Source organism: Crocodylus siamensis, chromosome 8 (genome assembly GCF_052110815.1).
Source record: "Crocodylus siamensis isolate JL-2025a chromosome 8, ASM5211081v1, whole genome shotgun sequence".
Classification (NCBI taxonomy): Eukaryota; Metazoa; Chordata; order Crocodylia; family Crocodylidae; genus Crocodylus; species Crocodylus siamensis.
The window spans coordinates 69,467,590-69,483,429 of NC_143402.1; the positions used below are offsets into that span (position 1 = coordinate 69,467,590).

At 40.7% G+C, this 15,840-nt stretch overlaps 1 protein-coding gene across 9 annotated transcripts in view; it reads right to left on the reverse strand.

Annotated features, from left to right (window-relative positions):
* Nucleotides 1–3,307: 3,307 nt before the first annotated feature.
* The window catches only part of SPAG9 (sperm associated antigen 9), a 104,815-nt gene continuing 92,282 nt past the window's right edge, over nt 3,308–15,840 (reverse strand). For 6 of the 9 annotated variants that reach the window (XM_090059413.1, XM_090059409.1, XM_090059408.1 and 3 more), the window contains 6 exons: nt 14,870–15,041; nt 13,920–14,033; nt 11,929–11,967; nt 10,871–11,047; nt 9,762–9,899; nt 3,308–7,013 (listed from right to left, as the gene is read on the reverse strand). In XM_090059413.1, coding sequence (XP_089915539.1) covers nt 6,898–7,013; nt 9,762–9,899; nt 10,871–11,047; nt 11,929–11,967; nt 13,920–14,033; nt 14,870–15,041 — 756 coding nt within the window. In that variant the 3' untranslated portion in view covers nt 3,308–6,897. The remainder of the gene's footprint in view (nt 7,014–9,761; nt 9,900–10,870; nt 11,048–11,928; nt 11,968–13,919; nt 14,034–14,869; nt 15,042–15,840) is intronic. The other 3 variants (XM_090059410.1, XM_090059412.1, XM_090059416.1) reach the window with 1 other exon arrangement.

The window sequence follows — 15,840 nt, forward strand, 5'->3', positions numbered from 1 at the left end:
ATGTTCCACTAAGACCAGGCCTTACTTACGACAATCAGCCCATCTTAAAACCCACTTCAGTGACATAGGCTCGGAGGGCTCCTTTCATGTCATTACCATCTGTCATTGGAATAGCTGGGTGTTCCCACTGGCTTAAAAATCCCGTCTTCTCTTCCTTAAAAATATTCTAAATAGTTCAACTACCATCGCCCCTGGGAATTTGGTGATTATCCCTCCTTTTCTCAAGGTAGAAACTGGAAAGTCAAGTTACTTACCTAAGGTCACTCATTCTGTATCTGCCAGAGCCACGAGGAGAGCTCAGATGCTCCTGGAGGCAAAGCCCACAATGACTTTTGACAGCGACACACCTATTAAATGCATGCTGTCGTGCTGTGGTTTTCATGGCATGCATCGCAGCCAATTCAGAGGTGGTCTTGCTTGCACCGGAGCGAGCACTGCAGGAAAAAGGAAACCTGCTGTAAGTGTTTCAGAGAAAAGCCCAGAAAGCTGGTAAGAAATGTTTGTAAAACAAGACAGTGGGAAGTGTTCAAACCCCATCGCTCTCAAGCTGACTTGCCCAAAACTCTCCAGGAAAAACTGAAGAAATAATCTACCCTGTAATGAAGTGGTACAAGGTACTTTTTGCAAGTCGCAGGGAAATGGTAAAACATTGAGCTTGGGGTGAGAGGTTCGCTCCCCATGTGCATCCAACAAGGCCTCCAGCTTAAGTGTGCACCCCAGACACTAACCAGCTCACAATTCTGCCCAGGACCCGGGGCCACTTTTGAAAAGCCAGTCGGCCTCACCAGCTTTTCCTCTCCTGCTTTAATACAGGTTCTGCTGAAAGGAGCTTGGGCCCACGTAACACCACTTCAAGGGTCACAGTTTGAAATCCATTCTTTCTTTTTTTTTACTATCCTTCTTACTTCCTCTCTCTCTCTTGCAGGGCAGGACAGGAACAAGCAACCACCAATATATTCCGTGATCTTTCAGAACCTTCCCATGTATTTTGGTAAACCAGGATCTGAATCTTCCTGGCTTCTTTCCTCCTTGTTCCAAATAATTGGCTCAATTAAAAAAAAAAAAGAGACACAGATTTTAAAGGGAAGCTCATCAAGGGGCAGTTCCAAGATGCACCCAAGTTATTATAAAAGGATGGTAGCAAAGACAGAGTATTTAATTCTCACAGCTGTGGGCTCTCGCATACACTTCAGCACAGAATTACTATACTAAAAAAAAAAAAAAAGTGGCTAAGGTACAAGTGCTTTATCCCCCCGATGGCAGCAGCAGGAGGTTTACTTGTCCCTGGACAATGCTGCTTCCATAGCATTTCAAAGTATCTACTGTGAAATGTGCATCTTCAATATGAGAAGGAAGTTGCTATGTCAGCTGCAGGAGGGCTGGTGCCAAACTGTATTGTTCCCCATCTGTAACTTGCAGCAGCAGGAAAATGGGGCTGAATGATACAACTGGTTTTAGGTCTTCCACTCCGCTGCTTGGCCCGTGACATTTGAGAGAGATTCTCAATGTATGAGAAAGGAGTTAACACAGAATGGTTTAAAAAGACATGAAGACTGACTTCACTGCTGCAGCCATTTGCTACGAACTAATTAAGCTACATCTCTCATAACAGATGGGGCTATGCAGAAGCAGATGAGCCAGGAAACACCGGGACCCGACTCTAACCAGGCATTTTGTTCATGCATCAAGACTGAATCTCTTGGCATTGTCCTCTCCCTCCTATAGACCTTACAATTCAGTACAGATCCTTTTCTGCATATGGGCTAACAGCTCGACTTGGCTTGAAAGACTGCAAGTCAGACGCTTTGCCAAGATGGACAAGAGACCTCAGAAAAATACAGTCAGCGCCAGTAATCATTTCAACCGAGTTGCAGTCAGAGATGGAAATCCTCTAGATTCTTTGCATGTGAATCATAGGTTGATATTTGACTGGAAACAGAGCCAGCTATTTTTTTGTTTCTTTTAATTTAAGCTATGAGTAGAAGTGAACAAGGCAGTAAAAAGATCGTTAAAAAAATGGGGAGGAATTGGAGGTAGCGGGGAAAAGAGGGGAGAGGGAGTTGGACCGGGGACACCATAAGCCATAAAGGCAAGACTTGGATATTAATGTCAATGTAAGCTGGTTGTAATCTCTCCACTGAGCAAGTCCAGGGTAAAATCAGAAGCTTCATTGATACACAGCGCAAGCAGGGAAAGAAGCTGCAACTTCAGTGCCACAAAAAAAAGCAGGACTGACAATATTATTCACAGGCTCTTTGAAGAGCTGCAAGAAATGCAAACATGGGGAGAAATGAGTAAGAAATTTATTTGGTAGAAGTTAGATCAAAGTAAAATGGCTGCAACTGGCTCTATTTGAGCTCTGCATCTTGACTGCGCAGTTAACTTGAACCCTGTCCACACAGAGGAAACTTTTGCTCATGGTACTAACCCCCATTGGCTGGCCTCCAAAGGATGTGGTTACAGCTCAAGTGAACAGACTCAAGCTGCTAAACACTCTTTAAGCTCAGTTTATTGCAGCCGGGCTGCTCTCACCTCAGTCGGTCTCACCTGAGAGAAGTGAACGATGTATGCTTGAGTTACTGCGGCAGCAATGCAATAGCCATCCAAAATCTGCAGGCTTCTAGGGCTGTGTTGAGTACAGGAAGATAAAGTCATTGAACCTGGGCTTTACACCCTGCGCTCGTCATAACCCTGTTCTAGATGCAATTCAAGGTACTGACTCTACCCTCCAAACTCTTAAACACAGCTGGCTCAGTGGGGCCACTGGCCTTATGAGATTGGGGGCAGCACCCTAAGGGTACAAGACTGCTCTACTGGCTCCAAGAAAATAAATCAACTGTTCACACAGACACCATCCCCATTCCTCCAGAGATAACCCAGGACATGCATGAAGGCAGCTGTGGGAGCTGCGGTCACTAGTGCAGGGGAAAACACCAGTGGATATGATTATGTGCATGTTGATACAGATAAGCCCCTTTCAGAAGTATGAACTTTATGAATGAACTCAAATCCATTCCACTGAGGGGTTGTGGAGGGGGCAAGACCGGCCCCCACCAGAACTATCAAAACGCATCAGTGAGAAATTCCAGTTTCCTCTCTAACTCAACTCCCCAGCTGTGGGAGAAGCAGGGAGGGAGAATGGATTTTGGCAGCAGCAGATACTCCACTTTTTCCATACCTCTGGATTGTACCGAACATTCAACCGTCAATTCAGAACTATCTGACAGCGCTCTCATCTGGTACCTGCGGCAACAATGACCGCATATACTCAGAGTGAGGCTGCAAAGGAAACGCACCACACCAAATGCATGTTTCATATACATATTTATATATATTTCATGTACAAAGTTACATTCTGAACCCCAAGGATTCAATAATAGAAATAAATACTGAAATAACTACACTGCTATATGAGCTTCCTGCTCACAGAAAAGAAGCCTCAAGTTTTAACAGACAGCAAGTTTAACGCTGTAGTATCCATCTCGGGTTACAGAGGCGAGTAAAATTCAGCGTAAAGTGTCTAACAGACAAAAAACTTCCAAAAAATTACAGACCATAAAATGTTTAAAATAGATTTAAAAGGTTGAGAAATGTGCAACAAAATTAATAAAGGAAACTTAATTCTGTTAGAGGGAAGGAGCAACGTTTAGTGTATAGAAAAGAATGCTTTGAGGTGCAACATAGGTTGTTACAATATGGCATAACCCTGTTAGAAAAACCCATTTAACTTCACCAAGAGCTGTATTTAGTTGACTGTGTCTCATTTTACAGAAGAGGGTCTTTGTAAGACCCCCACCTTGACAGGGTCACTTACAAGAGTGCTAAGTCAGGTTTAATCCTTTGGTAACTTTTATAATACTCACATGGAAATAAATATTCAGTTACACAGCATTTTAAAAAGACACACGTCCTTTAGAACAGTTAGTATAATAAAACAGATTTAACATGTGTTCGTTACTAAGGCAGCCTATGATAAAGTGTCTACACTCTGCCAGCTCTATCTGATCCAATGCAGGAAGACCTTGACAAGAAATGAACAATACAGCAGCTTATATAATTCATTTTACCTTTACCATGCAAACACACTTATCCAGACAAGTAATGTGCTGCATATTTTTTGTGCTCGAAATGTTTTCAAACGATTAACAAGCTGTAACTATCAAGAGCTTCATTCCTATTTATATGATGCTTAAACCACATGAGCATGATGCATAAACACATTCTTGAGACTTGGGTTTTCAGGAGGATATTGACATCTCGATATATGGTTTCGACGTGCTTTACCCACCCTTCAAAGTGACCCGGAGCAGGGAGTTTATAAATCCCAGTGCACTGTGATGAGAAATACACATCTCCAACACCTACTATCCTTTAGGATGGGGGAGAAAACTTGAAATGAATCAATGCAGGGTAGTGCACGAACCCCTTGTCTATACCCACAGTGGTACTAGAATTATAGCTAGTGTTTTCTTCAAAACCCCTCCGCTACTGGACAGAAACATTTCTGTCTCTGTAAACACCTGCAAGAGCTGGTCCATTGAAGCAACTGGAATGACACAGTGTACCAGATACATTTGGCAAAAGACTAGGTAAGCACTTGCCAGACACGTCTGCTCTATTTGACAGCAGTCAAGCAGTTTAGAGAAACAGCTCACTAATAATTACAAATCAAATACTAGAATAAAGATCCAGGGAACAGAATTGTGCGTTTTGTTTTTTTTTCTTCTGAGACCATGAGTGTGACAAGCCACTGGTGAGTAAAGCTTTGGAGACAGTTTTCAAATGGCCAGTGTGTTAAACTCAAATGGAAAGACAGCAGGAGTAATAAAACTGCACCACTCAGTGATGCATTTTGCACTACCATTACAGTTTAGTCAACATTTTTCTCAGACACCCAATTTCACGAGTTATAACTCAAAAATGTGCTTGAAGTTCAGCATACAAATCTATATATATTTAAAATAAGTTTTTATAACAATGCTTGATTTTATGTACTTGTATCACTTTTTTAAAAAGTTCCCAGGTTTTAGCTTTAAGCCAAAGCAATTTAAGAGTGATTTTTAAAGATGAAAATTGGGAAATTCATTTGTGAACATGCTCTCACCACTTTTGGCATCCTGAAGAGAAAAATACTAGCAAGATATCAGACATTTTTCATAAGGATTTTACTACATAGTTCATGTCCTAAATACATATTTACGCAAGGAACAGCCATGTACAAAATATGCTGCTTAAAAAGTATTTATACATATAAATCTAACCAATAGACCTGAATGGAGTTTTTCTGGCTTATCAAATATGATATGCATTTGAAAAAGCTGCCTAAATATATATTTACACAATAGACCTCAGCTAAATGTGTTCATTTAAAAAAATTAAGAAAATATATAAACACATGTTTGCCTGATAGACCAGAACTGCTCCTATTGCATAAAAATGTTTAGGCAGTTTTAAAAAAAGTGTTTCTAATATTTACTCCTCTGAAACTATTCCAGTCTCTCACTGTCAAGTTGTTCATTTCTCTACTAATCTGTCAGGAACAGTCCCAATCCTTTAGGGGTACATGTAAATATTTGTTTAAAAAGGCTTCCTAAACTTGTACTTCCCAGAGACTAAGTTAAGGGACAAACTGGATAAATATTACACATCTGAAAGAAATAAATATAAAGTTCTGATATCAATGCAGGAGATTCAAAGTAAAAGGAAGACGTATGATCTTACACTCGCACTATAGTGAGTAGAGAGAGTGTCAGCCTTGATTTTAGACTCTCCTGGCTTTTGTCAATTTATTCAGTCTTATAGTGTTATTTCATCTGCTGTGGCAGTCTTCCCTCTAACTAGCAGTAGTTCACTGCCTAAATAGGGGTATGAAAACTAAAACGTACACATTTTGTGCCCAATTACACAGAGCCAAAGTTCTTCTTCAATCTCACTAGGGCCAAACAGATTTCCCTGTGTGTATGTCAATCATTTCTCTAGCTCTAATTGAGGTCTGTAACCTCCACAACTACATAGTGCCTCATGAGTTTGACCAGGCAGAGAAGATTACTCCTGGGGTTTAGGATATATATGGATTCAAGACATGAAGGGGGGAACCCACATCTCCTGCTCATGGATTTTACAACTTATTTCCAATTTTAAAATAATCTCAACATCTAAGAATGTCCTTTGGAAAAAAAAATCCAAAAAAAGAGTCACTGAGATGTGACAAGTATCCATGGTAGGAGAATGGAAAAAGCCTGTTGAAGGCAGCAGCTCTTTAAATGTTAGAATTCTTCAGCAAACAAAACCTTACATTTTTATTTCAATATCATTCAGTTCTTTACAATCTCCTCTTTCCCCAGGAATCTTGATGAAGATGGCAAACAAAACTGTAGACCACTATAAATGAGATTAGTTGGGTGTGACAAAGAAAGTGAAAGTGTACAGTTATTTTAGCCCTCACTGCACGTCTGCCTGGATGAATCACAACAATTCACCTGACATTAGCTGGGTAATTTTATAATGCCGAGGGAATAACTTTGCTGTTTTACTCAATGTTTCAGAAATCAAGCTGAGCTGTAATGAAGTTTCTCTCAATGGACAGAAGTGAAACTATCAAGAAAGTGAGCCGATTAGATGGTTGTGATCCAGTGAACTGCGTCTGGATTGCTTCCTATGATGCACACGTTCTGGAAACGGAAACGTTCTTGGACTTCATTATACTGACCTAGGTAACACTGGTGCAGTAAAACAGCACAAGCTAATTCCTGTATAGTTAAGGTCTGACAGAATTGCGATATAAAGTTAAACAGCAAAAGAAATGCTCCAACACCGTGGCGTGAAACAGGTTCCACAAAAATAAAACAAAAAAACATGCAGAATTTTTTTGCGGTCTCCAGCTGCTTCTGAGCGGGCTCACTCGCTGCCATACATGACTTGCCACACTATCAAGTGACTCCTCTCAGCTTTGGCTACAGAAGGTTCAAGTTGTAGAGCCTCTCCGAGGAGTTCAGATTCTCCACCTTCATCACCTGAGGAAACACAGCTTAGATTCAGTTGGAGAACAATGAACGTAAACCATGGCATTAGCACTATACACAGAGAAGGGCTGGAGGGACCCATTCCACGTGATTACATAAGAGGATACATCAAGAAACAGCAGTTGCCATCTACACTCCTCGCTATAACAGAATCAGACTCCTTAACAAACATCTGAAAGGCAATGAATTGAGCTTTCCAATACCAGAGCTGCTTCTTCCAGGGGACAAATCAGTAGAAGCCACTCAAATTGAGGTGTTGGTAGAAGTGGTTGCAGCTGAAATGGATTAAACTATGGTAAATCACCAGGACCAGACAGTAATTGCCTAAGGGTCCTGAAGGACCTCAAGCTCAAAATTACAGACCTATTTATATTAGTATGTAACCTGCTGTTAAAAACAGCCTCCGTGCCAAAGAACTAGTGGGTAAAAGGGCTCCGAGGAAGTGCATGCCAGTGATCCCAACTTCTCTTCCTGGCAAATGGGTAGAAACTATTATAAAAATAGGAATGTCCATTACATGGCTGAGCTGGACTTGCTGGGGAACAGCCAACATGGCTTCTGTAAAGGCCTCGCCAATCATTATGGAGTGCATCTATAAAACATGTGGATCAGGGTGATCCAGTTGATCAAACAATATCTGGACTTTCAGCAAACTTTTGATAAAGTCCTGCGTGTCTCCCAAGGAGCAGAAGAGATGGTGCCATTTATGAAACAGCAAGGAAGATCTTGGACATGCATGCAAGCCAAACACTGGCAAGAAAGTGCTTGTCTGAAAAGACAAGTGGTAACTGAATGCAAATGCTCATTGCAAAGCGTTAAGGGAACTTGTACAGTAGCTGCAACGCTTAGACTGCTCTGTGCTCCTGTCCTTGTTATTTGCTCCAACTTCTTCACATTACCTACTCCCTACTCAAATGGCTCTGCTTCCAGCCAAACCTGCATCACTGCTCTTGAACAGAGATTAACAAGGTCAAAACAAATGGTGATTTTGTTGTATGGATGAGTGGAGGCTGAATCTAGACTGCTTGTGACCTGAACCAGGTCTCTGCAAGAAGACAAGACTAGAGAAGTAGCCCCCTATAGCATCTGACTACAAAATGGAGCCTACCTTGGCAGGCAGTACTAATTAACCCACCCACACAGCACACTGCTCCCAGTTTAGGAGAAAGTCTGTACAGAGCAGCATGCACCAAGAGGGCCCCATCACGCAGAGCTTGCGCTGTTATTATGCTGAAGCTACAGACGCGTTTCAATGCATCTTGGTGTGGGATCAGAGCGAAAGCAGAATAGTTTGAAACAACTGGGCAGTTCTAAAGTTAAACTACTTAAGGCAAACTATGACGGAGGAAACCAAATACTGCTTATTTTTAGCTTAAGCCTCAGTCAGACATTCCTGTTTTTTACCAGATAGTGGAATGTCGGAATTGGTGCGCATCTTCCTGGACTGAGGCATTCTTCTTGTTATCTGAGGTATACCAAGTTGCCGGAAGATGAAGCGGCCTAAATAAGACCCATCCATCATGTGATTAGTTTATCAGCCCCATTTTTTTTCTCCCCTCGGTGACCTCTAACTTACAGCTCTGAAACTGTAATGTCTTACTCTGATGTGCTGTTATAATCTTGATTAGATGAAAGTGTCGCATGCTGTTGGCTGGGCTGCCACAGATACCCATCTATTAAACTGAGGAAAGAACATGAAGGATTCTAAACTATTACTCAATTCATATATTTCTTTCCCTAAAGCTTTTAATGTTGATAACTCTTTCTTTATAACAGATGCCAGTTCCTTACTGGTTGAATCAGTGCAAGCCAGTTACTGGAAAAAAGACGGGCCAGCAAAAACTTTTGCGTGAAAAACAGTATGTGCATTACAGTGGCCACCATAGAGGACATTCCAGTTTTCTGCTACTCTGTCCTCTATTGATACAAAACCAGACACCTTTATGTCCTCTATTTTTCTCTTCAAGACACAAAGGTGTCTGGTTTCGTATCAATAGGGGACAGAGGACAACCGGACTGTCCTCTATGATGGCCATCCTAATGTGCATTGATCCTAGCACTCTCCTTTACTGACAGATCAGATTGAACGTGGTCATAGAATTTCCTAAAAAGATTTATGGAATATGTAAAAACCCAAAATTATAACAAAGGTAAATTAAGTTAAAGGTACATGTTCTAACAGTGTAAGACAATAAAAAAAAGCCTGCGAGCTAGGAAAACCAGGCTTCATGAACATTTGCATGCTTCTTGGACAAAGCATCTTAACTGAATTTTTTTGGTTTATCCACCTCCTCTTTTCCATGTCCCAGTTCAAAGTCATTACAGAAAACACTTTCCATATACACCCACTCAGGTAGTTACCATCCTCAGCCTACATAAAGGGTTTTATTCCAGAGGTGGCTCTGCTGCAGCAATGGCACAGACTGAAGTATTCATACCTAGAAATTTGTAGTATTGACTGAGTATGTGTGAAGGCTCGATAGTCCAAAGCCTTCTGAATACCAAGATACTCATCTAACGACTTACTTTGTTAGTAACCATGGCTTGTCTGCATTCATTTCACGTAACTGCATTTATCCAGATAAATCCACATACAGGGAGACATTTTCTCTGTCTTTAATATCTGATGTTAGATTTATCTTTTAATAAGAAGCTACAGCAAGTCATTAATCAGATTATAATGTAAAACAACAGAGCCATATACAGAACAAAAACAGTTTGTGAGACCAAGTCTCTTACCCATCCTGAAGTCGATATATCCCTCTCCTCCACTTATCACCAACATAGATTTCAAGGAAGTCTGGCTGAAGGCTTCTTGGCCAGTTTTATCAGCTGATAGTTCAGATCCTCCACTACTCTGTGGACAAGCAACCTGACCTGCATTTAAAAGAAACCCCAAAAAACAACCCCCCCCGAAATAAATAAAAAATTGTTTTATTCAACACCTTACAAATGAGGGGCCCTCATAAAAAGAGTTGATGAGATACCAACACCGCAATAGTCTGAAGGAAAAAAAAAAGGCTAATAATGCTTGTCCATAAAAATGCGTTAAAAATTGATCTGTCTGTAGGAAACTAAGAAACCATGAGCTTGACAAGACAGTTAGTGGAAACTAAACAGGTGACTTAATTTCTGAATGAAGCAACTAGATGACCAGGGTTTGCTGTCCTCACTTATCACATAACAGAGCAGACATGCAAACCAGTTACGGCAGATCAGCAGTGCAATTGTTTTGTCTGCCGATACCCTAAAGAATACAGCACGTTCAGTTTGATTACTTCACCGCATTTGAAACCAAGCATGTTCAAAAGAGCATCTTTAGCACTAAGAAAATAATCCAGCTCTTGCTTTCCTCAGGGCAATGCAGCTGTGCACACACACGCGCGCGCACACACACACTCACTTGGTGGACACACCTGGTATTCCAGGATCTAAAAATATTTATATTGCTTTTCAAACCAAGATTCTCTTTCAGTGGAGTTGCACTCTATCATAAGTGCTTCATTCATATCAAACACAGTAGCCCTTTCACATCAACGACTTGGAGAACCGAAGCCAAGTTTTTTAAATTATAGTTGTATTAGTCCATTTGCATCTTACCACCTTTTTTTAAATAACCAAATGTTCCACTGCTCCCTTCACCACTGCACTACAACTTCCCAGGAACAAACAAGGCAATTCTGAGGCCATTCTTGTGCCATTGTTGGGGGTGGGGTGGGTGGTAGTATCTAGTTTGAGAAGCAGAACTCTAAACGTGGGATTTCTCATACTTGTTCCTATGTGGAGCTGCCAAGGAGGGAACCAAGACTGGGGGAAGCTCAATTCAAGAACAAGTGCACAACGCTTACCAGGTACTGCAACAAAAAACTTAACGGCATCACGGTGCCCATGGAAGCAAAGCTGTGCATGTGCCATGGAACAATATGGTATGAATGTCCCAGGAGTCACTTTGTCACTGTTTTCATCACCGTATACACGTATCACACTCCCAGGACGGTTTCCAGAACCTGATGTGGTTTTATTAGCTGTAAGAGAAGAAAGAACAAAAGTATTTTCTACTTGAAGATGCAGGCTGCAGGAGTGGTTATTTGTTAGGAAACCTTATGGTACCATCTAAAAGCTAAAGCCAACTCAGATAAAATGAAACAGAAGGGCAGCAATGCCAATTCAAGACAGAGCTGGAAAGAAAAATAAAAAGACTGCATGCTTAGTTATTTGGAGTACATCAGAAGATGGAGGAGGATTCTTATTAGTCTAGCATAACTGCCAAGATTTACTTTTCTAAAAAGTACTTTCAATTGACAAACAAATTAAATACCACTTAGTGACATCTCAATGAATCAAATCCTAAAAGAATCCATGGGGGTAATTCCAATTAAATGTTATAAAAGTTTTCTTTAGCAACTGTGATCACAGGGCATCTCAAGCTGACAAAACCCCACTAAAACCAGCCAGATTGGGCACAAAGGAGCTATCCAATCATAATTCTGCATCTAGTATTTCCTGAGATGTTTTAAAACTCCATTAAGAGAAAAAAATGCTTCAAACTCATGCTAGACACACAAGCCATCTCCATTCCAAAGACTATCAGAGGAGTGAAAGAAATGGTGATTTGTAACAAGAGAGTAAATGATGTGGATTAATGACAAAGTTATGAGGCAGGATATCAACACATTGTCTGGAAGAAAAAAGTCTGTATGAAAGTTCAGCTGCAACACAGGATGATACACTAAACTGCTGAGCAGATTTGTGGCCATTTAGCAAACATAAAACTGCTGCAATGCAGTAACTGCAAGTAGAAAAACATTTAGGAACATACAAAGGGTAAAACTATAGGAGTGGGAAACAGCCTCAAAGTGGCTATTAGAAGCCTGAGAATAGATTTTTGTTCAGGATCTGCACTTACCCCTCAGCCCCAGTAAACGTCCCTGGTGGAGGATTACAGCTAAAGTGAGAAAGGAGGAAAGGGGAAATAGATAGGTATGACAGTAGAGAAGGATTAATGAGAACCCACCACTCTCATATTTTGATATTTGATAAGACCGAGCTTTCAAGTTTAGCTCCTAACTAATTACAGAAGATTCCAACGTAATAAAGAGCAGCAACTTGCTATAAAGGTTTCAGTATAAATGGATAAGCATTTCAATGTGCCGCTTTCAATGCGATTCTTTTCTTTGTCACTCTACAGTTAAATGGGATCAAAGTTTCCCCTTTCTCTCTTTCCATAAAGGGACACCATCAAAACTGAGAGGCAAAACAATGTTTTAAAGTGTCCTCATAATCCTAAATCCACCTGCTCTAGAAAGTGATAGCACACTCTAGTGAAGATGCTCAGTTGATCAATCTGCCAACAGACCAGGGCAGCGACTTCACAGCTGAGCATGCACACTAGTTACGTGTCCTTGTAATCGTGAACTTTTGCAGCGGTACTGACATTTATTGAACTCTGCCTACTCACAAGTACCAAGGAAGACAAGAAGGTAACGGTGCCTATGAACAAGAACATTAGAGGGCTAAAATTAAGCATCCCAGTTTTGACAGGGCCCCTTTCCTTCGTGTTCACGATATTCAAAAAGGATCAACTCCACTGAAGTCTAAAAAATTTGATTTTGTTGCAAGCCAAAAGCAACTCTAATTTTTGGGATGCGATTTAGCCATGTGAAGCCCACGACCACCGGAAGCTTGTTTTTCAACCTACACCCCTGTTTTTCCCCAGTACATTTGTGCAATGCAAAAAACAAACACTTATTTAATGGATGATCAATGTAATGGGACAGTGAGAGAAACGATGCATGTGCTGTTCAACAAAGCAGTTACAACACAACAATTTTTGCTGACATACAGAAGCTTCTCTCGAGATTGTTGCAATACTACATTTTAACACCACAACTAAACACTAGCAGTTGTCATCTTTACTTTTCTAAAGGCTCTATTTCGGTGTTTTCTGTAAGAAAAAGCCCCCGATACTGGCTACAGGCCTAAAATCTTATCTACTGGATGGTCTCTGTCAAAACTTTAGATGGGGGAACTAAGGCTTTTAAGACTGAAAGGGAGTCATTCATAGTACTTAAGACTCGCTTGGTGCTTGAATGGATGGGGATGGGTTTCTTCCCAGTTCAACTGTCCTTTATAATTGACACTGGCTCTTCCTAGAAAGCACTTATTTTATTTCCAAATACCTACCGTATATGACAAGAATTCAAATCAGCAGCAGATGCATGTTTTTTTTCTAGCACAGACAGACACCCTCAATGTCCAGTGATTGGGCTTTACTTAGAAGCTAAATCACTCCATTTGAAAAAAGTGGTTACAGCTGCTACATCTTGTCAACCTTTTTTAAAAACAGCTCAACAACGCTACTTCTCACATTGGTCACATCTAAGGAAAGAGGCACTACCAACTGTGCAAGGGATTCTGGAGACACCCAGGTTGTTTTTGCTGGAGTTGCTACAGCACTTACTTGACCACAGCAATTTTTAAGCATGAATTGAGTGCTTGTGCGAAGTGCCTTGTCATGACTGGAGAACAAATCCCTTCATTTATTTATGGACAATGGCACCACCACCACCACCACCACCATCCCTGCTCCTTTGAAGGGTTCAAAGTCTCCATGTCCAGTTAGTCCACAGCTTCTCTGCTCAGAGTCCAGATACAAGTGCCTTTTGTCATGGAGTGTGTTGTACAGACAGCTGTCTGCCAGGAAATAAGATCCTACATTTAAGGAAAGCTAAGTGTCCCTCAGATACTAACCTGAGGCAGATTCAGCCCCAAGGTGAAATTCTCTGTATCCATACCAAATTATCAAATGTTATCTCCTATTTTATTCTTACAACTACAGTGTAGCTGCTCAGTGCTTTTGAAAATACAGGAAGGGCCATTCATTTACATTTTACTTACTTTCTGTTAATGGAATGGAGATGATGACACCATTTCCTGTCCCCACCCATAAACGATTACAAGACACCATAAGAGCTGTGATTCTCACAAAGGAGAACCCCAGTTTTCCAGTACCTAAAAACAAGCAAATGTTTTCATTAAAGGTGTTAAGCAGCAATCATCACTGTATATTTACAGAGCTGAGTGTACCTTATAATGTCTATACCTGTGCAAGGTAGCGAATATCTTGTCCAGAACAGAAGCACACAAATAAAGCATCCAGTATCATGCTGAATTTGGAAAGAGATGGCACAAAGCCAAATTCACTCTTCCCAGATTTAAGTTCTTGGATTGGTAAGGAATAAAAAAAAAACTTGGTACTGGTGGATAGATATATCTGAAAAGGTGTTTCAATTTCTTGCTATTGACATTACAGGAAAATACTTTGGAGCTTATAATGTAGGAGGCAACAATCTAAAAAATTAAATTTTAAAGCTGTTATAACTGTGGCTATGTGGAAAAACGTGATGGCAAAAATCAGATACTTAGTTTCACAGTGATAAAATATTTTTAAGTCTGCTCTCAATCGGAACCCCTACAGTTTCCTTCTACATATGCAGGTTGAAAAACTGAGGCTTAAGTCCACTAAGAGCTGAACTGGAACAAGAAAAATTCAGTGGCCCCACCCCTGCCATCTTCCTAAATAGTTCTGAATGCCTAGAAGATATCTACAGTTAAGAGCAGAAGACTGAACCAAAAAAATTACTAGTTTTTGACAACACTGTTATAGGGGCTGCTTGATTTGTGACTATGGAATCACGTGTGTTGGGGGAGGTCAGTCCAAATCAGATAAGTTTTGGTGACCACTTTTCATTCTCTTTGTTGGCTAATAGGACCTTTTGCTCCATGACAGGTAAAGAGAAAAGCAAATGGGCAATAGGTAGGAAGTGTTATTATACTCAGTAACTTACCTAGCATTTTGCTTACATAGGGTTCAATGTCCACATCCTGCAGATGCTGATACGTGTGTGCATGATAGAGCCGGAGCGTGGAATCCAAGCGAATTGATACCCATACCCCATCACCCACCCATGCCAGCTGTCTCACTTGGCTCTCTTTCCTTGGATGTGCATCAAACGATTTCTAGGGAAGATATTTAGAATTAAATTTGTAGTGGCAAAGGCAAGAGCTTTCATCTCAAGTCACTTTAGATACTACAGATAAAATGTTTTAAGCAAAAATTTGGTCAAGATTCTTAAAAACAGTCCTAGCAATTGTAGGTGCCGAACAAGATTTTCCCCACAAGAAGCACTGAGCTCTAGAAAGTCAGGTCCTTTTAATGCGTCTCAAATATGATCACTAGTCTTTTGGGGGAATTTTGGCTGTTTTCTTTCTTTGTAGCATGCTATGTACAAGGACAATCTAGACCCAACAGCTTACACATCAGGGTAACTAACACTGAAGTCTCCTGTCAACAGAAAGAGAATGCCCTCCTTAATAGTACATTAAAAACTAAAATAAAAAAAAAACAACTCCTAGAAATAGGACCATGCAAAGCTGAATTGTATGAGGCAGCCAATGGATGGGAAGAGAATAAAGTCCAGTGCATCGAGAGCTCCCTGATACCGTGATACATACAGTTAGTTATCAGACGCTATTCTCTGGTCCTGGTTAGGAAGGCAGTGGTACAAAACACAGGTTGATAAACAGAGATGGGACAAGTTTTACTGTCAAAGATGATTTTAAAGCACAGTGAAGGGAAAGTATCCTTTCACTTGTAAGGACATGCCCCCCAAAGGCATTAATTTGCTAAAAAATAGTCCGTTTCGATACATGAAAAAACAGCTTTCTGTCTTATGGATTTAAGGCAGTAAGTGGCTGTGTGCACATGCCACAAAGACAATGGCAACACTCAATTATTTCAACTGAAACACCAGTAAAA